The 24376-nt window shown below is 36.9% G+C and overlaps 1 protein-coding gene across 2 annotated transcripts; it reads right to left on the reverse strand.

Moving 5' to 3' along the window:
* Positions 1-4952: 4952 nt before the first annotated feature.
* On the reverse strand, positions 4953-22554 carry LOC133518838 (lipid scramblase CLPTM1L). Of its 2 annotated transcripts, none has more exons than XR_009799542.1 (8): positions 22089-22553; positions 21443-21632; positions 20851-20987; positions 20214-20496; positions 19413-19601; positions 15339-15538; positions 13434-13881; positions 4953-11999 (listed from the first exon to the last, which is right to left on the reverse strand). XR_009799542.1 is itself a non-coding variant. In XM_061852578.1 (8 exons), the coding sequence occupies exons 1-8, from the start codon at positions 22355-22357 to the stop codon at positions 11906-11908; spliced, it is 1614 nt and encodes a 537-aa protein (XP_061708562.1). In that variant the 5' UTR covers positions 22358-22554; the 3' UTR covers positions 4953-11905. The 2 variants fall into 2 exon arrangements, 1 of the variants encoding a protein (XP_061708562.1); XM_061852578.1 differs by having other exon boundaries at positions 13630-13881; positions 22089-22554.
* Between the last annotated feature and the right edge of the window lie 1822 nt (positions 22555-24376).

The following is a 24376-nucleotide window of genomic DNA, read 5'->3' on the forward strand; positions in this document are numbered from 1 at the left end:
ATTTCAACTCATATTCATACTCATACTCATTCATCTATTTAATTACTGATTTTAATTTTATAATCATGGAGGATCAAGGAATCAAATTAAAGGATCGTTTACAAACTCGTCAACGTTCTTGGTTGACGAGTTTGTAAACGATCCTTTAATTTTATCTTTGAATATATAAATATGACAAAAAGGAATAATGATCATTTTTGTATTAATTATATTAAGAAATTTCATAGAAAAACTAATTTGTATATCAAAAGAGGTAAAATTAATATGAATATAAATTAATCAATATAAAAAAATGGTCATTATTCTTATTTGTTATATTTGTGTCCTGAAAGACAAAATTAAAAGATCGTTTACAAACTCGTTTGTTAACGAGTCTCGTGTGTTTGTGTTTTTTGTGTTTATTAAGAATGTTTTCTTGTCCTTGACTAATGACTATAAAATTAAAATCAGTAATTAAATAGATGAATGAGTATGAGTAAGAATATGAGTTGAATTTTATTGCTAATGTCGACTCCATACCTCGCTATTAGTCTTACCATGCGATAAACTGCGATTACACTCCGATGCCTAATCATCTATCAGTATTTTCAGTATGTTGTGTAAGTCACCTTTACCTACAACTATGCCAAAATTCGCTTATACACGAATTATTTCCCTGTTTTTTCCTTGGTTTGGTGGCCTATTACTATTAATGCCGTTACAGCTTTTGTTTATTTTAAGGCAAGTATCAATTATTTATTTGGCAACTAAATTATTATATTGGAGACTAATTGAGATTGAGAAGCACATTTTGAAAAAGAAAACGACTATCTATTTATTTAAAAATGAAGTTCTTTTAAAATATCATGATAGCAAATTAAGATAAATGCACCAAAATCGGAATATCGACTCATTTTAATATATATAAATTTATAGTTTAAAAAACACTAGAAAAACACGCTTTTTTATGGTGTAGGTTCATAGTGGTTTGTTATAACCTTGAAACCTGATCGTGTTCAAAGTCCATTACGTGACCTTTCTCACAAGTGCAAACACGACTATGATACGATATTCCATCATGGAATGCCAGTCCCTATCTTCCGGCTTCATCATCAGACCTTGAAACCTAATCGTGATCAAAGTTCATTACAAGACTTTTGTAACAAATCTAACCGCAGCTATGATACGATGTTCCATCATGAAGTTCCAGTTCATATCTTCCGGCCCCATCATCAGATCAGTTCGACAGTACCATATTATTGTATTGTCATCAGAACTACATACAGCTGGCAATTTTCATGACGCTACGATCCTTGGAAGATGGTTAAATTAGATACCTTAGATTCCATTACATAGTAACTACGTACAGGTCGACCTAATAAAAGCGTATTAAAAAGAGTATAAATAAAAAATCATTGTAGTCGTATAAACGTTGAACCTATGGGTAGAACACTTTAGAGGAAAGTGGACGGCCCCTTCATCGTTTGATATATTTTATCCATAGTTATGCCCTACGTAACATTTTTTTTTTATTTTTGATTATTGTAAAAATTAAGAGTGAAAAACTGATTTCATACAAATTTTTAAATGCTCCTAACCCAAACACTCAAAAAAATCAAGCGTAGGGGCATAGATGTGGTTAATGTACAACATATTGTGTCAATATATTTTCAATAATGTCCATAAATCTAGAGAAGAAAATGACGAACGTTTGTATGAAAAGGGATTTCGTCTTATGTTGGATTATGTTGTGAAATAATAACCGAATGTGTCTACAAACATCACTTTTATATAACCTTGTTAGGCTAGTAGTGCGCTGCGAGTTTCAAGCGCGTTACATAGACTGGGTACAGTCAAGTTCATAAATATGTACCTATACATTTTTACCTTATTGAAATGGATTCAGTTAAAAAAATCTATGTGTTCTGGGCCAATCTGTATAATCTGTAACATCAATGTGGGAGCACCTTTAGGCACAAATATAATGTTTCCGTTCTTAGTGTTTTTACCCGTTTTCATATTAGGTGTCATTTTATTATTTTAGATAATACTCGCCTGTCATTTCATGTTTCTTATTTTTTTTTTTGTGGCTTGAATTTTCTGCCGGTTTTTTAGTAATATTATGCTTATATTTGTGGCTTATACACCGTGTTTTTTTTGATTTGCGTTAATTTCGAGGGTGCATTCCTGAGCTTAAATTAAGTAATTTTCTCAAAGACACCGATATTCTAATTAACTCCATTTCGGAGATAATCAATCATAATTTTTTATATTATAAGGCCCTTACGAGCGTGTACACTTGCCTTAGGGCCTGTTTACTTATTGATTAGTGTTTAGTGCGAGTACATACATTTGCTACTAAACGTACGTACTATCTCGGACGATCGATGTTAGAAATGACATTGATATATCACAGTTTTCAATTGTTTAGTTGAGTTAAATGTAATGCCCATGTTACAACAACGCTATATGCAACATTTAGTTACTTTTTATAAATATAAAAATTGTAAAAAAAAAACAAAAAAAATTTTTTTTTTTGAAAATTAACTGTGCCATTTAGTTTCCTTAAACGTACTTACCGAAACCCCGGAGTTAACGCAATTCAATAAAAACACGGTGTATATGTATATTTTTGGCGCTAAAATATTAATACACAGCCATATAATATTTTTATATGGCCAATGAAAGTTCCCGTTTAATATTTTAGTTGCCCGGTTAATAATATACCTAAACAAAGTGTCGGTTAACGTGAAGTTAATGCATAGATCACATCCTTACTAGATGGAACATATAAAATGACTACGGTGCCTTCACAGTGTAAAAAATAACAGTGGACCGACGCCTTTGCCGTTTGCGTAAATGCCGACATCGCACAAGAACACCGTTGTCACAGATTTACAAAAACAATTTCCAGTTTTCGTACTGCCTATTACGTTATCGTCATACAAATGTTATGGAAACTGGTAACAAAATAGAGAAACTGAAAAATGTACAAACTTTTTAGAAATTACGCTGCTCGCCCCTCGCAACCCGCACGATTGCCCTGTCTAGTAAGACGGCTTCGTTGAATGACTGTTTTGTTTTATAGACTGTGGTGCAGTTAAGATATTCTTACGGTAGATATCGCTATGTGTTACACAGTTTTATTGATCTCAAAAGAAATATACATTTCACTTAATCAGATACACGCACTAATTAACTATATGTTAATCTAGATTTCGCTCGATATCGCTATGTGCCTGCCGTAAGGCACGTAAACTACGAAATTAGTTTTATATAAGATTACTCGGTACGTCGTTCTCATTTAGGTATGTTACACATTCTTTAAGAGGCTGTCAATACCTAAAGCGCGCACACTGTCTATTTGTATCGGAGTAAATGAGATGGCACTGTCGCATGTTACTGGGCCTGGGCAAGGGAATAATAAGAAAAATATTTAAATAAAAAAAAGTGGATTATTAGTGTAATATTTTACTCAACAGCGGTTTAGATATAAATGTTTTGAAATTGTGATTTTAATTGCAGACCCAAAACAATAAAGACATAGAACCGTTTAATTGTGATTTTAAGACCAATCTGCAATTATTTTCTATCGAGCCGATTTCGTTCAATCATATATGGAGTACAACCACGGTCTTTGAAATATAATTAATATGAACATATATTTTTCTTACTTGACTAAAACAAATAGTCTTTCTTAAAAAACTGTTTAAGTAACATCAATTTCAAGGATATTGGGTGGTGACAGCCTCTTAATATCAGATGCGTCCACTATCAACCAAAGTGGACCCTAGATTCAGGGCTAGTAGGGCTACACTGTGTCAGATGGAACTAAGTAGGTAGTACTGCGGCTAGCAGCGTAGTACAAGGGCCTCTAAAGGCCGTAAACCATCGCTAACGCTTAAAACTGCTGCTGACTGTACATTATCATCATGTTTTTGAATATCATTGCTCACTTTTTTTAACTAATAGCTTAAGTAAAAGGTTTTATCTCTTCAAATTTGAGATAAAATAGTCGAGATTTACAAACGCATGATTAGGGTCATCCAAGGTTAGGAGTCATCGCCTAAGAGGATGATATATAACATTATGTCTGCAATATATACTGTCTTATCTTCGCCGATATATTCATAATCTGTACTAGTAAAAACAGCCAATGTTGTAAATAATGTATTCTCGTATAATTGTTTATTGCATTAAATTTGTAGGGCTCTCGGGTCAATATTCACAGTTATTTGCCGCAAATTCAATAGTTACATACTATGTTCAGTAAATAGGTTCAATGCCGGCTATTTGCTTTGCAAATAATCCAGTAGGTAGGCGTTAAATAGGTAGACAGTACATACTCACTAGGAGGGTGGTTATTAGATAAGTAGGGACAACCCATCCTACGTGAAGGAAACTTTGTATTATAAATAGTAATCAAAATTGTATTTTTTTTTTCTTATTTAATGCATGTTAATTATAAGATGTAATGTTTAAAAAAAAATTGTCCCGCCGTATTTCTTGCATTAGGATACCCTCCAATTGAGGGGGGATTTAAATCTTCTCGGGTCAGAGGTGTAGGGTTAGAGCCGGTGTAGCTTAATTTGACGTTCATAAGCGCATTGTAATATGCCTACTTTAATAATAAAATAAACTATCTTTATCTTTAAAATATGGAATTATTACACAAATTGACTAAGTCCCACAGTAAGCTCAATAAGGCTTGTGTTGAGGGAACTTAGACAACGATATATATAATAAATAAATATTTATAAATACTTAAATACATAGAACTTATACTTAGATACTTATATTATATAAGAAAATTAAAGCAAAAAAAAACCTACAGTGGAAAGCGCAAATGAGTTCAAAGTAGGTACCTATAAGTATATACGAAATCGGAAGTCTGTATATATATAAATTCAAAATTTAGATCATTGGATGTTTAAGACTTTGGAGAAACCCTGCAAGTAAATAATATTCGGTCATTTTTACAAAATCATAAACAATTTAATATAGTCCTGTAAGTATTTTCGTTAGTATAAAATATAAATCCAGCAGAATATATAATAGGTGCTAAATCTAACATCAATGTAACAAAGCAAGTTTCTAATTTCATAAGTATATTAATTCGTTTATACTGCTAAGTTGTGTAGGTACGAGTACAGTCAACTAATGAGACACTAGGCCACCGTAGGACAATGTCAAAAATCACGCGTTGTAACTAAAATCGTAAGAAATCTTTATTCTGTCAACTTCAGTGTCACTGTCAGGATCAGTCACACTAAAATACACTAACATTCATTACAAAATATTGTCTCATAAATTACTTAGTTAGGGCCGATTTTTCAGTTACCATTTAACTTGTCCGATAAGTAGGTATTCCAACGTTTTCGCCCGAAAAAAAACAGGCTACAATTTGTCCTGACGAGAAAGGAATCTGATGAATGTAGGTATCTTAGATCGAAATAGGTTATGAGAATGACACATGAGAATCGTGTTATCGTTTAACCAGCTTTTATCTGGGGGTCTGAAAAATCGGCTCTTTGTTTATAGTTTTTTACGATACAAGTGCAGAAAGTAGGAAATCAGCAACGAGTGTTTTAAATCGACACGAGTTGCGACGTATTCGCACATGTATTGTACACACCTATAGAATAGAACTGTACAATCAATTCTCAGGTGTTTTGGCACCTAAACGATGTTCAAAAAATTTGGGATATTCTCTTCTGAATCAATTAATTATTTTTACTTCTGGACAAAATACGAGTATAAATAATTTGAGTCTTACAAAAACTTAGCCCATATATAGCCTTTACATTTGTAAAATATACCTATAATATGACATTAACGCCACTAAATAGCATCATTAAGATTAGTTTACCTCCATTGGCATGCATCATGAATCCAAAATATATATATATACCTTTCTAGAACATTACAGCATCTATAAGTAGCATTATTCGACTCATAATACTGTATAATATATTTTTGGTTGTATTTTTCTAACACATTTGAGGACTACCTCCAGCGCATACACAGCATTAAATAGATAGTGACGGCCAAAGTGGCCAAATATATCGGTACACGTCCTTGTTTTTATGGCAGCAAAGGTGTTTCCATACATTTCACCAATTTAGCCTCACTGTACTTGTAAAAAGAATAATACTCTCAGACCAAAAAACTTATCTGCTTGCCGTTCATTTCATTTCAATTAAGAAAAATGATGAAGGTAATCAAGATGGTGAAGGTAGGTAAGTAACTATTTTTTTATTTATCCAGAATAAGAGAGAGTAAGCTTGAACTGCGATTTTTTATCAAGACACGCAATTAAAAGTACTTGGAATGGCGGAACACTGCAAAAAACCGAAAAAAATGGAAAAGGCGGGGGGAGGCATTTGCCCAGCAGTGGGACAGAACAGGCTCTCAACAATCAAATACGACTTACACCATAACGGGGTAATATCATGAACTATACGCCCGCAACAGTAAGTTTATTCTTTCTAATTCTGGACGCGAGTGGTCTGTTATTCGATGTGGAATTCAGATAAAATTATGTCAATTTTGAATTGACGCTAAGTCGTCAATTTATCCACTAGTTAACAACTACCTACGCATCATTTTTCACAACTAAATATTAATGGGATTTTAGCCGTCTCACCGCTATGGCGCTATTTGTTAGGTACATAGAATAAAAAACCGGCCAATTGCGAGTCGGAATCGCGCACGAAGGGTTCCGTACCATTATCATAAAAAAAAAAAATATTTTAACTATTTATTTTATTCTGTTTTTAGTATTTGTTGTTATAGCGACAACAGAAGTAATAAAAAGTAGAAATTTCAACTGGTTAACTATCACGGTTCATGAGATACAGCCTGGTGACAGACAAACAGACGGACGGACGGACGTACAGCGGAGTCTCAGTAAAAGGGTCCCGTTTGACCCTTTGGGTACGGAACCCTAAAAAGGCAACCAAGTGCCAAAGGCAAGCAAGTTTCAGTGCCATCATACAATTTATAGGATTCCGTTGCCAACTAGGAACCCTTATAGTTTCGCCCAGTCTGTCTGTCTGTTAGCCTGTCTGTCCGAGGATTTGTTTCGTGTAACGATCACGGTACTAGAAAGCTGCAATTTAGCATGTATAACTTAATCGGGCCGACAAATTCCAAACTTCCAATTTTCAAAAAATACGATCCGAAACAAACAAAAATTGTCTCGGAAATAGTTTTATTTTTCAAACCGTTTTGGTTAATTCACTAGTGGACGAAAAGAATTTCGTTTTCGTTTTAGAGTAACAGAGAATGATGCCAACTTCCTATTATTATTGAGTTACAGCACGCAGACATTAGTAATTATTACTCTCTGTTATTGTGTTCCATTTGGCTCCCTTCGGGTATGGAACCCTCACGAGCATAATTATCAGTGTTCGCCAAACGTTAATTAGAATTGACCAATTTACGGTTTAATTAGTAATGGTCAATCGTTAATTCTAATTAACGTTCGGCCAAGACTGATAATTAGATCGCTGTCCCGCTGATGATGGAGACGGCAATGCCACTGTGCGAGCGGGACACTAATATAACTATGCGCGTGCGACAGAGATAGGAAATGGCAATTCGATGTACGAATTTCTTCGTTTTTAGTGCCCTTACTTTAATGGGAGTGAATATCAACGACAAAGCATCTGGGCTACTTGACAGCTTACGCTATAATAACTTGACCCTGATCGATTTTTGCGTTAGAGTTCGACTATTTCAAGTATTATCTGCGTTAAAAGTGATAATTAAGTTATATGGTACCGCGGCCGGCAAAACGTCCCACTTTGACGCTTGCCATAAGGACGAGATTTGCTTGTATCTTTGTACGAATAACCTGCCAAAGTGTTCGTATGGCAAGCGACAAAGTGGGACGTTTTGCCGGCCGTGGTCATATATCGTTACGCCATTCACTCAAATATACATTAGGCATTTTAATAAATTATTTTTATCATATGTTTAACATAGTTTAGCAATTTACTTTCTAATTTTCTTACGCGACTCAGACGCTAGTACAAATTATTGCTCAAAAGATATTTTTTAAATACTAGGGCTTATTCTGCACTTATGTAGGTATCTAATACAGAAGTTAACGGAATGATCAAGTATAATATATGCGTTTATCATATTCTAGTACATTACGATACTAGTGCGAATCAAAACGAGTGGCGATAAATTAAAACATGACCGAAGGGAGTGTTTTAAATCGACAAGAGTTACGAATTACCTATTCGCACATGTATCGTACAACGTTTTACAGTAACATATGGCAATATATAAGTTTCGACATAGTTATGTAATGTGATAATTATCACACTAGTGCGGTAAAATAGCACCATATGTGCTGTAAAATAAATATTAAAATAAATAGTAATGGCGCAAATCTTTTTAGCACCTTAGACAGCCTCATTCACAGTTCATTTGAGAAATAAAGCTAATTTAAGCATAACCTAAATTAATAATTTCATTTTAATTTAAATCGTTTTTTAGTTTACATTGTCTCTGGCACCGTAAAATGTACAGTCAGGAACAATAGTAGCTATAGTCGTTCGATTTGTAGCTGACCCCGAACGGCTAATCTTTTGTCTATTGTTAAGTATAATATGTTATAATAAATTATTGACTTACAACTCCCATGGAAATAGCAATAAAATACAAAATGAACAAATGTAAGAATAATTTGCGATTTCTTGTGTGGTCACTCTACGGTTACTGAGTGCCGGCGAGTCGAACACTACAGAACCAGTCTAAAATGTGTCCTCGAGATGCATAACAAAGGCGCGTTATCGGAGAGCGCACCTACACTGGTTTTTTTTATGCGTTGGACTAGCCCGCGCTTAGATGCCAATTAGAATTATACGACCCCTTTTTTTGGCACGTGCGGTTTTACTAATAGACAGAGGATTAGAATAGCCGTTCGCGGCCAGCTACAAATTGAACGACTATTCATGAAATGCTCGAAATATTTGCTGATTAACATTGTCAAGAGAACCCACTCTTTCATAAAACTTAACAAGCCTCTAATACACAACTTTAAATTACACAAATTCATTTATTAAATATTTTGATTTGTATTGTGTAATCCGGCTAGTGTTGGTTAAGACTCGAGTCCTTTGAGTCCTCTGCTTTAAGACTCTACTCAGTTTTTCAGACCCGAGTCATTTGTAGAGACTTGAGTCCTTTTCGGAGAACTTGTAATTTTATTACAAATAACTTAGAAATGCGTTGTCTTTATATAAAATTCATGGATGTACATATAACATAAATTATACAACAATATTTTTATTTTCCTATTTCCTTTACTGTTGTTTAGGTAAAACCTATAAAATTGTTGACCGAGTCTTTATTCGGAGACTCGAGTCCTTTTGAGATGTGCTTAAAAAAGACACAATAAAGGACTCGACTCGGGACTTAAGACTTAGAAGGTTTTTAAGTTCTATATCTCGTAAAAACAAGTCGAGTTCTTCAATTTAGCAAACACTAAATCCGGCCTTCACCACTGGAGGGCTTCGTCACTTTTTCTTTAATATATGACCTCTATTTCAGTTTATAAGCCTCTATTCGTTTAAACTCTTGTTATGTCTCTTTCTAAGTAGCACAAATGTCACAGTGACCGACAAGGAAAAACAAACTATAGCTATATGAGACTTGCACGACATTTATGAATATAAGCATGAGACTTGTACAATTAATTTTGATCATGTCCAATTTCTTTGTCCAATGTGAATTGCGTCTTACTCTCTCATTAAGCAAAATGTGAGATGCAAATACACATTGCACCAAGAAATCGGACAGGTGGAATACCATCCTAAGCTAAATTTTCACCGACTTGAGCAGAACAAAATGGGGGAGTGTCATTATAATCGTTTTATTTTGGATATTTTTCCATTGCAGATGCCGTGCAGAGTCAGCTTGGTTCGCCTCTGCAAACTGGCTGCCGACTGAACACGTACCGCAAATATAGTCTGTCAAGCCATTTCCGTCAGTAGAAAAAAGCGGCAAATTTAAAAAATATAGGCGCGACGCGTTACGGTCCTATAGAAAATTTGAAATTCGCGCCTTATTCTACTGACTAACTTGTTTGACCGACTATACCAAATAAATTACAGGAAACAATACAGTTTAGCTTATATATAACCAAGCAGTCATCTCATTACCTACTATAGAAATAACCAAATTAACTAGGTCGTCTACATATTGTCCGTGAGATGTTAAAAAAGCCTATATGGAATACTGTGGCCATGGACGGAGTAAAACAAAATTAATTATACCACAAGTTAGATAGTATTATAATATAAGAACCTTAATTGACAAAGTTATATGACTATCAGTATACCTTATTGCAATGAAAGAAGGTCTACGGTCAGTCAAATATGTTGCTGTATAATCTCTCTTGATGCAATATTTAGTGTCAGTTGCGCCAAACCTTATGTCACCGTGTTTGCTAAATTAAAGAAATATTAGGGGACATCTTATACATATCAACCTAGCCCCAAACTAAACAAAGCTTCTACTATGGGTACTAGGCGACGACATACTTATATAGATATATACATAGACAACACCATAGAGAAATAAGAAGTAATAGAGTGCTCACTCCATCCATCAGTTTTGGTACCAAAATGATTATTATATTCGCAGTCGACATCTAGCATCAAGTAGCGGAACTCTCAGTACTGCTACTCGACAATAGATATCGCGGCAAACAAAAAGTCTAATGCTCAACGATTTTCAGCTAATATTATAACCAGAGAAATGTAGGAGTTGAAAATAGAGTTCTGGTTACTCTAGTTATAATATTAGCGGAAAATCGTTGAGCATTAGACTTTTTGTTTGCCGCGATATCTATTGTCGAGTAGCAGTACTGAGAGTTCCGCTACTCGATGCTAGATGTCGACTGCGAATATAATAATCATTTGGTACCAAAACTGATGTATGGAGTGAGCACTCTATTACTTCTTATTTCTCTATGACAACACCTATGACTCAGGAACAAATATCTGGGTTCATCACAAAAATAAATGCTCCTACCGGGATTCGACGAACCCAGGACCTTCGACTTCATAGGCAGGGTCACTACCCACTAGGCCAGACCGGTCGTCAATTTTATTTTTATTGCATGGGAAATTTCATAGTTGGCCGAACGTTAATCAGAATTGACCATATTGAAAGTTATCCATTACAAATTGAACCGTAAACTGTAACCGTCCGTTACGGTTACGGTTCAATTTGAAATGGATAATTTTCAATATGGTCAATTCAAATTAACATTGGGCCAACACTGATTAGGTCACTAACTGTGGTTGGTGCAAGACCCTTTAGTGTCACATCACATCAAACACTATGGAAGCAAGAAGGAATACTGCCGTGGTGGTCGCTTATTTGAAAACCAAAGGAAACGCCTAACGATGGTGTTCGGTGGTAGTCTCGGGCCTAAAGCAAGTGGTTGCCCCTTAAACTTTTATCTCGGCTCCTCCCTAAGCCGCGTAGGAGGGATATGGTGGAAATATTCGTTGTCATCGGGTAAGTCTCGGTAGCTCAGTCGGCCGAGCGATGGACAGGTTCCAGAGTCGCGAGTTCGAATCTCACCCAAGTTTTCCACTTTTCCTTGATTTCTAAGCGTGGTATCGTTTGCAGACGCTTAATACAAAATCAATTTAACTCTCATCTGTATTTTAGATAGACAAGTATTTTAGCAAGTCACTTGCTTCATATTCTTAATTGAAGCTCAATGATTGAACTCTATTGGGTAATAAGGCTGACAGCTGACAACTACAGATACCGACAACAAGTTCGAAGCGAATACTATCTATTATGTGCCTAAAGTGTGAAGTTCCTGACTCAAATTTATTTCATCTGGCCAGAGGATTTTGAACATCTCATGGACTAATAGAATTAATAAGCCTTATTCGGCTTTTTCTTTCAGCGGCTCCAACTCTTCCGGGTTTTCGTCCATGCTGACAGCCGAGTCTGTTCGCGACTTGTCGACCGGGTATAACCTAAAAAAACACAATGTAACGTGAAATTTAAAACGTAGCTTAGCTTATTGACGCAATGGCGTGATAAGGGATTTTTTTTCATAGTTTAACACGAGTGCGCTATCGCCACGACAGTCTCGCGCGGGAGATTGACTACCCGTCTTTTTCTAACTGTATTAATTAAAGGAAGGGTAGTCGTTTATCTCGCGCGAAACTTGCGACAGAAGAAATAGCCATTGCACAAGTTTTTACCTTTTGTCTCAATTACTCTGAAAATATACTTAAAAATAAATAAATGTTATAGAGACATTCTTACACAAATTTACTTCTGTTTAAAGTTTTGCTCGTCAGGTCCCTCGGCAATATAAGGATATTTATACTAAAATTATACTGCTATGGTATAAATCGTGTCATTCGCAAAGACACGTCATGATATTAAAAGTTAGATTTGACAAATCTGGGCGTCATCGTGGATTCCACAAACTATCTGCAAAATTAGGCATGTTTTCTACCGAGCAAATTTTTACCTATTAAGGTTTTGGATGGAGTCTTCCCTAGCTAGTTGTTTCCATGTGAATGTTTCATGGCCGCCTCTTAAAGGGCTTGCACATGAAGGGTAACCATCACGTAGCTTAGGTAGAGTATACATAGCGAAATATTTCAAACTACTTACCATCGCTGATATTAGTACACGAGGAAAACAAAGTCATGTTATGCGCGGTCAGCATAGTAGTGATAAACGCAAACACATCATCAATGAACGTGTACATGAAGGCGCGACACATAAGCACCTCCAGAGCGTAGATAGATTAAATAGTATAATCTCAAATGACTTACCATCGTTGGTACGGATACACGAGGAACACCAAGTCGAGACGGATGGGGAGAAGGCGGTTACAGTATATTAATCGCCTAATCTCCCAGTAGGGCCTGTGGGCTGGGGATCCACAATATAGGGCCTTACACGTCTGGAGGAAGGATCAGTGCGTTGCCGATCCTTCCCTCCTCTGGATCGAGGGTGTCCCCGTTATATTAACTAGGGCAGCCGCGGGGACGGCACGGTAGAATGGTCTCGCGACCCCGTGGCGTCCCCCAATAACGGTAGAGCGGGCAACGCCGCAGGGGATGTTAGTGGGTATTCTCTTCCCCTCCCTCTGTTTAACAGAGAGAGTAACGGGAGGAGTGAGTCCCACATACCACACCCCAAGTTGGCCTCCCCAGCCAGGGAGTGAGATGCGTAAATGCATTTACCCCTGCGTGAAAGAAAAAAAAAAAAAAAAAGGAACACCAAGTAGTCTCTAAAGCAAGCCACCCTATGCGCGGTCGGCATAGTAATGATAAACGCGAACACGTCATCAATGAACGTGTTGAACGCCTTGTAGGTACATGAAGGCGCGACACATAAGCACCGCCAGAGCGTAGATAGATTAAATAGTATAATCTCAAATGACTTACCATCGTTGGTACAGATACACGAGGAACACCAAGTCGTCTCTAAAGCAAGCCACCCTATGCGCGGTCGGCATAGTAATGATAAACGCGAACACGTCATCAATGAACGTGTTGAACGCCTTGTAGGTACATGAAGGCGCGACACATAAGCACCGCCAGAGCGTAGATAGATTAAATAGTATAATCTCAAATGACTTACCATCGTTGGTACAGATACACGAGGAACACCAAGTCGTCTCTAAAGCAAGCCACCCTATGCGCGGTCGGCATAGTAATGATAAACGCGAACACGTCATCAATGAACGTGTTGAACGCCTTGTACATGAAGGCGCGCCACGGCAGGGCCGCCACGGAGCGCAGGCGGTAGTTGACGAACAGTTGCGGGAGCATGAACAGGAAGCCGAACGCATACACGCCGTTCACGACGCTGTGGAGCGCCCACGAGTACCAACTGAAAAGACGAATGAGTGTGTGAGAAGTTTCCTGGTAACTTGCAATGAGGATAAATGCCTAAAGCCGTAGTTAGTGATCGTTGAAAACGTAGGAATTAGTGACAGCAAGGACCCGTCCACCCCTTCCCAGAATCAAAGCCTTTAAATGGCTTAGTCGTTTATCGAATAGCCCCAATGATTGGCTTTCCCTTTGAATTAATATTTTGTAATATTTATTGTAGGTACAGAAATGTGTTTACAGGGGTGTTCAAATTAACCTAATTAAATACAATTGACAAAATGTAGGTACCTTGGCTGTAAATATACTTGTCAGTTTGCTCTGGTTCCTACACTAGGCTTAGCCTGTCTCGAGGTTGGCTACTTGACAGTTTTTTGGAAATAATGTCAATCGATTTTGAATTTCCTGAGGATCAAATGTCTATATAGGACTCATGGCATTTAAACAACACAAAGGTCAGAAATGAGACTTAAAGTCTGACGCTCGCACTCGACGATTGAAACGCCTCTCAAAATGATTTTGTAATATGACGTCACATTACATTAGTCTGTGCTAAATGTATAGAAAATCAAGAAAATTGCTATGTTGACCCTGAAATATTGCGTTTATTTCAGGGTCATCAAAGAAATTTTCTTCATATATAGTTGTCATATAATTTATTTTTTAATAAAATGTAAGGAATCGAATGGTACCATTTTCTTTATTCTTTTTGTAAGTAAAAACATTTTTTTTTCTAGACTGGAGGATTGTATTTTTTTTATAATCTCAATATGTCTTTTTTTATTCCACTTTTTTTTTATAATGGATAGCTCATTTTCTATCCATTTAGCTACATTTTGTTATAATATTCAACACGTGTCAAGTACACAATTGCTTCCCGTTCCTTTGGGGTGCAATGAAATGAAATGAAATGTCAAAAAGTAATAATTGTTGTGACAAATTAACTGGGTGGCCACTGTGTTTCGCTTTTATGTCCATTTTGTTTAATTCCTGCAATTGTGTGCACCTACCTCTGTGTCTCATCATGCAGCAGTAAAAAAAACCCTGTAAATGTGGAAATCAATGCAGATGTCGCTGTTATTGAATAGGATAGTACCCAAATGACACGTGAGTTTTCATAAGTCCAAATTCAAGGTTTATACTTAGAATTACATCATAGTACCTAAACAAGTGCAACAGTTATACCATAGGCCCTGTGAGATATTCCATCTTAATTTATTATTGGATATAAAAGATTGAATTGTATGTAATGTAATCGATAACTGTAAATATTTACTATATACTCGGCATCAGCGGCGGTGATGCTGCGTTCTGTCGCGTCCAGCACGTCGAGCCTGCACTCACCTCTTGTGGGGCTCGTAGAGCAGCGAGTAGACCGCGCCGGCCAGACACAGCGGGTACAGCAGCATGGACAGGTACTTCACGAGGCCTCGTCCGGCACGTCGAGGCCGCACTCACCTCTTGTGGGGCTCGTAGAGCAGCGAATAAACCGCGCCGACCAGACACAGCGGGTACAGCAGCATGGACAGGTACTTCATGGCCTCGGCGTCGGCGGCGGCGGTGCTGCGCTCGGCCGCGTCCGGCACGTCGCGCCACACGCGGGGCTTCCAGCCCGACCAGGAGACGCGCACGTGGAGGATCTTCGTCACCTTCCATAGCTGGAAATACAAGGATGTTTCTTAATGTCTATGCAAGGTGCGGGAACTTAAAAACATACCTAAAGAAATATGATAGGTTCATACCTACGAGGGCGGTTTGAGAAGTCAGTGACTTTATGTAAAACAAAAATCATTTTAACATATAAACTTTTTAATTACAATTCTAAACTCCTTGGTAGCTGGCAGTTTTTTTTTTAAGGCGGGGCAATAAAAAAGTTGTTGAGGCATATGTCAAATACGATCGGAAAATTGTTGGAAAATAGAGAAAAGCGAATTTCGTGTGTTAATTAAACATTACTTTTTACGTGGAATAACTATTAAAGAGACTGAAAACTGTTTAAAAAAATATTATGGGGAATCTGCTCCTTCTCATGGAATGGTACATAAGTGGTTTACAGAATTTCGTTCTGGACGTACCACTACCAATGACGCAGGACGCTCTGGAAGGCCGATTGAAGTGACCACTGATGATGTCGTGAATAAAGTTCACGACATTGTTTTGGATGACCGTCGAGTGAGGATTCGTGAGATAGCTGAGACTGTACACATTTCATCTGAACGAGTTTTTCATATCTTGCATAATATTTTGAATATGAAAAAGCTTTCCGCAAGATGGGTGCCGCGTTTGCTGACAGCCGATCAGAAACGACTTCATGAATTTTTACGTCGATTTGTGACGGTAGATGAAACGTGGATCCATCATTATACGCCAGAGACGAAAAATCAGTCAAAACAGTGGACTTCTGCTAACGAACGGGCCCCAAAGAAAGCGAACACCGTTCAATTCGGCAGGAAAGGTAATGGCCACTGTTTTTTGGGACAGCCAAGGGGTTATTTATATAGATTATTTAGAGAATGGTAAAACAATAAATGGCCCTTATTATGCTACTTTGTTGGAAAAATTTAACGCAGAAGTTGTGAAAAAACGGCCACATCTGGCAAAGAAGAAAATCGTTTTTCACCACGACAATGCCCCTGCACACTCGTCAGCAGTCGCAACAGCCAAATTAGTAGAATTGCGTTACGAAATACTGCCCCACACACCTTAAGTCTCCAGATTTGGCCCCATGTGATTTTTTTATTCCCAAACATGAAGAAATGGCTCGGTGGGAAAAGATTTTCATCAAATGAGGAAGTCATAGCTGAAACTGAAGTATATTTTTCAGGGTTTGACAAAAAATATTTTTGGAGGGGTTGAAAAAACTGGAACATCGTTGGACGAAGTGTATGGAGTTGAAAGGAGATTATGTAGAGAAATAAAACTAAAAAAGGTGAAAAAGTTTTTTTTTTGCAAAAAGTCACTGACTTATCAAACCACCCTCGTATACTATTATATTTTAATTATAGTGAATATAATGCACGCGTAAGCAGGGAGGGCGCATAAACAACTTCGCGTCGGCTGACAAAATCGAAACTCATCAACGAATTGCCCTTTCCCTGCTTCTGCAATAATACTATTACTTATTCTGTGACGCTACAAAGGCTCCGTTGACCTGGATTTGCGGCTGCGCGTAGGAATCAGGTGCGTTCTTACGTGTCTTGACAACACCTAAACAGCCTGATATATAGTTCCGTTTTTTTAGAATAATAGCCGATAGGGATACATAGTGCCATACATTAGAAAGGGACAGCACGATTCGTCCCGGAATCGCTGTCAAATTTCGGTTTTGTAGGAAGTCTCTTTTCTCTACGATAGTACTATTACTTATTCTGTGACGCTACAAAGGCCCCGCTTGCCTAGATTTGTGGCTGCTCGTAGGAATCAGGGGGCCTACAGCGAAAACCGAAATTCGCAAATTAATGAATGAATTTATTGCGTATTTGGAAATTCAGGTTACAAAGTAGCAGATACAATTGCAGAAAATGAGTCACACCTAAAACCCTAAATTGTGGGGATCTTTCTCTTTTACTCTTACTAAGACGTAATTGGTTGACAGAGATAAATGCCCGCAATTGACGAACTTCTATTTTTGCGGTTATAGACCAGCAGGGGCCTACAGCGAAAACCGAAATTCGTAAATTGCGGGATCTTTCTCTTTTACTCTCACCAAGACGTAATTAGAGTGACAGAGAAAAATTCCCGCAATTGACGAACTTCGATTTTCGCGGTTATACTTAGTTCAGGTGCGTTCTTACGTGACTTGACAATTCTTAAACAGCCTGATAAGATGAGATATATAGTTCGTTTTTTTTTAATTAAAAAAAAGTTAAACAATCCTGGCGTCTTTTTATTGAAAATTATTGCATAGCATTCAGAAAATTTGTTTATATTACGTATAAAAAAAAAGTTAAATATCGAATATAATTTAGGTATAATTGTTACATAGTACCTGGCCGACCGAGCTTTGCTCGGTTATAACTATTTATTGTAATATGGTGGTGATAATCTTAAATACATTTTTTTTACTAAATTAAACTTGTCTAAAACAATACAAATTAAAAAATTATATATAAACTTGAACATATAAAAAAAAAACAAAAGTTAGTCACCGGGCGAGATTCGAACCCGTAACACTGGTTTAGCAGTCCGCGTCTTAACCCGCTGGACCAGACGGACAGTGGCCGGCTACACGAAATTAGCGACCATATTCTGCGTCGAAAGAAAAACGCATGAAAACTCGAAAACACGCGATTTCCCAAACATACGACTAATCTAGATAGATTGTATACCCCCAAAAACCCCCATATACCAAATTTCAGCGAAATCGTTAGAGCCGCTTCCGAGATCACAGAAATATATATACATATATATATACAAGAATTGCTCGTTTAAAGGTATAAGATTTGCTGTGAAATATTTATCTAAAGTGATTTTTAATAAAAAGACAGGTTAAGAACGCTTACCTTATTTGACTTAAGTATTTCTAATGCTAAAAAAAAACGAACTATAGGTTGCTGCAATTGTTCCTATACAGTGGCAGCGATAACTGATGCGTGACGTGTATGACACGTCGGCCTAAGAAAACTGTTTTCATGGTGGGTAGCGATGTGGGTCATTCCATATAAGTAGGTAGTTTCCTACGTGAGGTTTAAACAAAACAAAACATTGGAATAAACCTTTGTGATTGATATAGGTATACCAATTTATGTAAATCGCCGTTTTATCTTTTAGTACAGCCACGGACTTATATATATACCCTAATATGTTGTATGTATGTATAGATAGCTACTAGCTATCTAACTGGTGGTTCCAATATAAGATGTGAAGTAAAATGGTATATCTACTCGTATACCTGTTGACGACCAAAACAATTTAAAAAAACAAATAGTTTAAGTAAGAAATCCACAACGCAGGCTTCGTCAGGTGCAACATGTTACGTCCCAAACATACCAATAATAATATCCACATAAGGCTTCGTCATTTTTTTTAACTGGTGGTTTGATTTTGAAAGGATTTTAAAATCCGTGACTGTATACACTCAACATGTTACTATACCGACTTACGTAACTTATAACAGCTATTAGGTGGACCCACACAGAGCGCGCCGGCTCGGCCGAGGCACGTCTACACTGGCCGTTTTGTGCGCGAGAAAATTGCCTCGCGCATATGCTCGCTCTGTGTAGACCCGCCTATTGAATATCAAACACCCTCCTGCCCCCAGCTACATCAACAATACACAACAAACACCAGCAGCGAGGTGTGTTCTTCTAGAAGGTAGAAAATGACGAGCTGCGAGAACGGTAAGCTGGATCACACTCACCTCAATGACCGCGCTGACGCCAGAAATTATGAATGGATTCATTCATTATAATGAATGAATTCATAATTTCTCCATGCAATTTCGCAGCTCACTGTACATCCAGCAAGTAGAACGTGACAAGCATTGAGAACGCGCGCCTTAGTACAGCTCACAGCGAGCTGGATGAGACTCACCTCAATAACCGCGCTGACGCCAGCCGGCACCAGCACCAGAAGCGACGTGTGCTCGTCCAGAAGATAGAAGAAGATGACCAGCTGTGAGAACGCGCGCCATAGCACGGTGCGGGCTGAGAGCCCGCCCAAGGAGCGCTTGCTTCGCCAGAATGACACATCGTTCTTGAATGACAGGAAGTCGAACAACAACTGCGAGGAAACGTTCTCAGTTAGTTATTGAAATTATGTCAATTTCCAAGGGAATGGCAAAGATCATGGAGTACAAGATATATAAATACAAATACGTTTATTTCATTACTTTTTGCAGCAGTTCATAGGTATAAAGGTTAGGTAGGTAAGTAGTCAATTTTAGGTACAAAGGAGTGGGTGAGGTATATACATCATATACATATGATGGGTGTACACAAAAACATCTAAAACAGCATGTCAAAGTCAAAGAGGAAATCTTTTTTTTGCATGCATGTAGGTATCGAGTGTAATTTGGAGTGTCGGTTAAAATGCCTTTATAATTAAAAGAAAAAAAATTGTCTAAAATTTTAGGAGAAGCGTATGTATCACATGTGGTGAAAAGTAAGTATATCAAGGTAATAAAGATGAATAATTGATGTAGTTTTTCACCTTTATGAATAGATAATTAACCGTGACTAATAAAATGACGTCAATTAAGTTATTTGATTAACTGATCCACATATTTTGAAATAAACACATGTTATGTTTGTATATTATTTAGTGACATTAAGTGGCATCTAGATATACATAAGATAGTAAAACTGTTTTAAATAATAGTGACAATGTACTTACATGACAACTAGCAATCAAAAGTGTTGCAGACAGCAGGTACAGGTTGGTATCAGCAAAGATCCCCTTAACATCGTCAACATCTTTGTCGCTAAATCCCAGGTTATGTAGTTGGTCTAAAGCCAAGCGGACATGTAGGGCTAAACGTAAGGACCCATATGAGGATGGTGACACGGTGACAGTTATGTTCACTTCAGAACTGCTGCTGTTTAATGGCTGAAGGTTTGACAGTCGAGATTTCAGAACATTGTGCTGAATAATCGGCAAGAACTTACGGTTGCGTAATCTGAAAGAAATGTGAAGTTAACATGGTTGATGATAGAATGATATTTCACACCTGTTAAAAGGTGCATTGGGAAGTGAGGTAATAATAAAAATGTCAAATATCTGCTGAACCAGAATACTTTAGCAACACTTAAGCTACTGCAACACATGGCATCTTGCTTACAACAGTGAGCATGCAGCCACAGCTAGAATAGAGTGCTTCTAGGTTAGTTATAATTAACAATTTTCAATATTACCCCGCTTTCATTACTCCTAATGCACCGTGTATAAGCTAACCTTTACCATGTTGATAATTTTGGACATAATTTACATTTCTGATGGGTTTTAAGTCACGTCATTACTAAATACCACTTACCTTATGTAAGAGTACAATTCCCCAGGTATTTTGTTAGCTGGAAGGTTTAAATTGTCTGTTAAAACAGACAGAGGAACTATGGTGTTTATATGAGCTATGGGCTTTACATTTTGAACCTTTGGTTTTTTCTCTTCGGTCTGAAAATGGAAAAATAATTAGTATATTTTACACAAGCAAATGTCTAAAAGATATTTTTAAATGTATACAAACATACTTTAACTTGTTTGTTCAAGCAAAACTACAAAACTTACAGTGAGGTCACTGGCCAAACTACCAAGTTGCAAAGTCTCATCATTTGAAGATTTTATTGAAATAGGTTATAGAAATATAAACAAAATTTATTGTTGTCTGGGTACCCACAACGCAAGCCTTCTTGAGCTTAATGTGGGGCTTAGTCAATTTGTGTGTGTCCATATATTTATTTATTTAGCACAAAAAAGTTAAGGTTAAGTTTAAGGTTAATGGTTCTAATCTGGGAAAACTACAAAAAGAAGGTTAAAGGTTATATTCATCACAATGAAAATTATCAAATTAAGGGTGACTTAAGTCTATGTTTAGCCTTTAAAGAAAGCTGTATACTTAAGTCTCTTACATTTTTATTTAATAAATTAAATGTAGCTGCCTGTGGCTCAATAAATGTGATAAGTGGCAAGGTATGCAATGTTTCTGTTCTAAGGATTTCATCAAACTGCTTGTACAACCGGTCTTCATCAAGGAGAACCGCATGCATGAACAGTGTGCCATTATTGCGGGTTCTGCGAGGAATTTTCAATGTGACATCTCTGAAAAAAAAAAACATGATTTTTAATTAATAGAGGGCAGATATCCTAATTTCCATTAAAATTTTGTAAAACTTTCTGAAAGTAGTTTTTTTATAGGTTCTAGCAGAATATGCAAAACTTTATTGGTTGTTAGTAAGTAAATATTCTTTATTGCACCAACATTTATACATTTTATATACATGTAAAACTACAAATACTAATAAGCTATAATCTTGTCAATTTATGTACAACTGATGTACAATATTTGTTCCTTCATCCATAAACATTTGTTTACAAAATTATTGACAGCAAAAACTCACTAAATACTATAAAATAATTAAACAAAAATCAATCTTATTGGAGTTGTACTATTCATTATGGCTATGAACTTGTGGTGGAACGACTTGGTGTGACGACTTATAAGGTTTTTCTAATCTAAGGTTAACAACAAACGAATAACGACATTTAGACACTCACATAGAAGCCGGATTCCGGTAGTCGAAATTCACCGAAGTATGCACCTTTGTCACCGCTTCTGAGGCGGGATCACCCTCGTGCGGATATTCTCTAACAGAGGTATAAAGAACTAAATGCTGGACTGGATTTGAAGCTAAATAGGAACTAAAACATCGTTCGCCACGACTACATTCCGGCGGGATGAATATTTCGGCTAGAGTCCATATCGTATTAATAACATATCCAGCAAATATTAAAGTTAATATTAAACTAAGTGAGATGTATTTCATCACGAAATAATTTATAAAACTAATACTATACAATTGAATTTAAGCAGCCTCTCTTTTTCAATCTGTATGGATTTGTCAAGATAAATTGAAAAAAATTGACATTATTGACCAGTGTTGCCAGCGCATATATCCAATTTCGTCGGACGGTGTGTAATCTGAAAAGGGACGGTTTTTATGACAACGGGACGAAAACGAACTCGGAATATTTTATCATAGTTAGTGTATCTGCGTTTAATACAATATATGCAGAGATGTGACTTATCTAAAATAAAAGTATCTAAGATACAGATACAAGATACAAAATACGTATTTTCATCTTGTATTTGAAATACTTTTTTTAATACTTTTGAAAATATCTTGTATCTTGTATTTAGATACTTTCTATTCGTATCTTAAAAAATGCTGTGCCTACTAGTATTAGTTGAATATGTACCTACCTCAAATTGACCTGTAAAACATTTACCTTTATCAATAAATTTCTTGTATTTAGCAGTGTGTTCGTGTTACAGCTTTACATTTCTACCTACTTTGAAACTTATAACCATCTTTTAATGTGAACCGCGAAAATAAATCGAAGTTCACTTATTACCGTCTCGTTCACCTAAATAGATATTATATAAAGGGAGAGCGAAAGAGTCTGCACGTCACAGTGGCAAGACGTGGCTTTCTATTAAAAAACCGGGCAAGTGCGAGTCAGACTCGCGCACGAAGGGTTCCGTACCATTATTTATAAAAACGGCAAAAAAATTATGTTTGTAGTATGGAAGGTGAGCCCCCCTTAAATATTCATTTTATTCTGTTTTTAGTATTTGTTGTTATAGCGGCAACAGAAATACATAATCTGTGAAAATTTCAACTGTCTAGCTATCATGGTTCATGAGATACAGCCTGGTGACAGACGGACGGACGAACGGACGGAACGTATTTTCCAAAACGTATCGGTTTTTAGGGAACCGTAAAGTTTCGCCATGTACCTACGTTTGTTTGTACGTCTGTCTATCCGAGGCTATGCTCCGTGATTGTTAGTGCTAAAAATCGCCAATTTGGCATGAATATAAAAATCAATCGTGACGACAAAAAATAGTAAAACACATATTAAAAACTAATATTTTTAGGGTAGAGTTAGACCAAGCTAAGTTTGCAGCGATTTTGATAGCCCAGACGGTGCAAGTGTTATTTTAAACATCAAACTTCTATAAGATTATGACGTTTTAAAAAAAACACTTGCACTGCACCGTCTAGGCTATCAGAATCACTGCCAACATAGGTAGCTTGGTCTAATTCTACCTCCCGTACACGTAGTTGACGTAATGGGGGTACAAACTTTTTTCGCTTCAACCCTATGGTATGTGTCGTTGGATAGGTCTTCCAAAACAAAGAAAGGTTTTTGACAAACATTTTTTTTATAAATATTTTCGGAAACAATCGCACCGGTAGTAAAAAATATGTGTCCCTCTGACTTTTAAACCATTGCTTGTTGTGCATCATCAGCCGCAAAGTGCATGGCGACCTTATCAATGAATTCATTCATAATTTCTACATGCAATTTCGCATCTCACTGCTGTACATGATACCTAATACCTACTTAGCCCCCGTTCAAGTCCGCCTATTGTGACAAGTGGATAATTACGTAAACGGAACCCTACACTGAGCATGGCCCGACATGCTTTTGGCTGGTTTTTTAATAACAAATTCGGATGATGAAGACTGAAGTCGTCCTATCGTCTATCCACAAAAAAGTCGAGATCTAAATGCCTAGTTAGTCAAATGCTTTATTAGAACAATCGGAATACAACAAAACTCGAAATTTCGCAAAGATATCTTGGACATTTTTGTGTAGAATTTAATAAGCTTTAATGTTGTTTCTCAACATATTTTCCTAAATAACGTAGGTCGTAGATTGTGAGTAAAACGCGAATTTCTCCAGGATGGTACACATTTTCCAAGATGGCTGCGATTCCTCGAGGTCCCCAAATGTCAAATGGTATGGACATGAATAAGGGGCCTTTAATTTACATA

Source organism: Cydia pomonella, chromosome 6 (genome assembly GCF_033807575.1).
Source record: "Cydia pomonella isolate Wapato2018A chromosome 6, ilCydPomo1, whole genome shotgun sequence".
In the NCBI taxonomy this organism is placed as follows: Eukaryota; Metazoa; Arthropoda; class Insecta; order Lepidoptera; family Tortricidae; genus Cydia; species Cydia pomonella.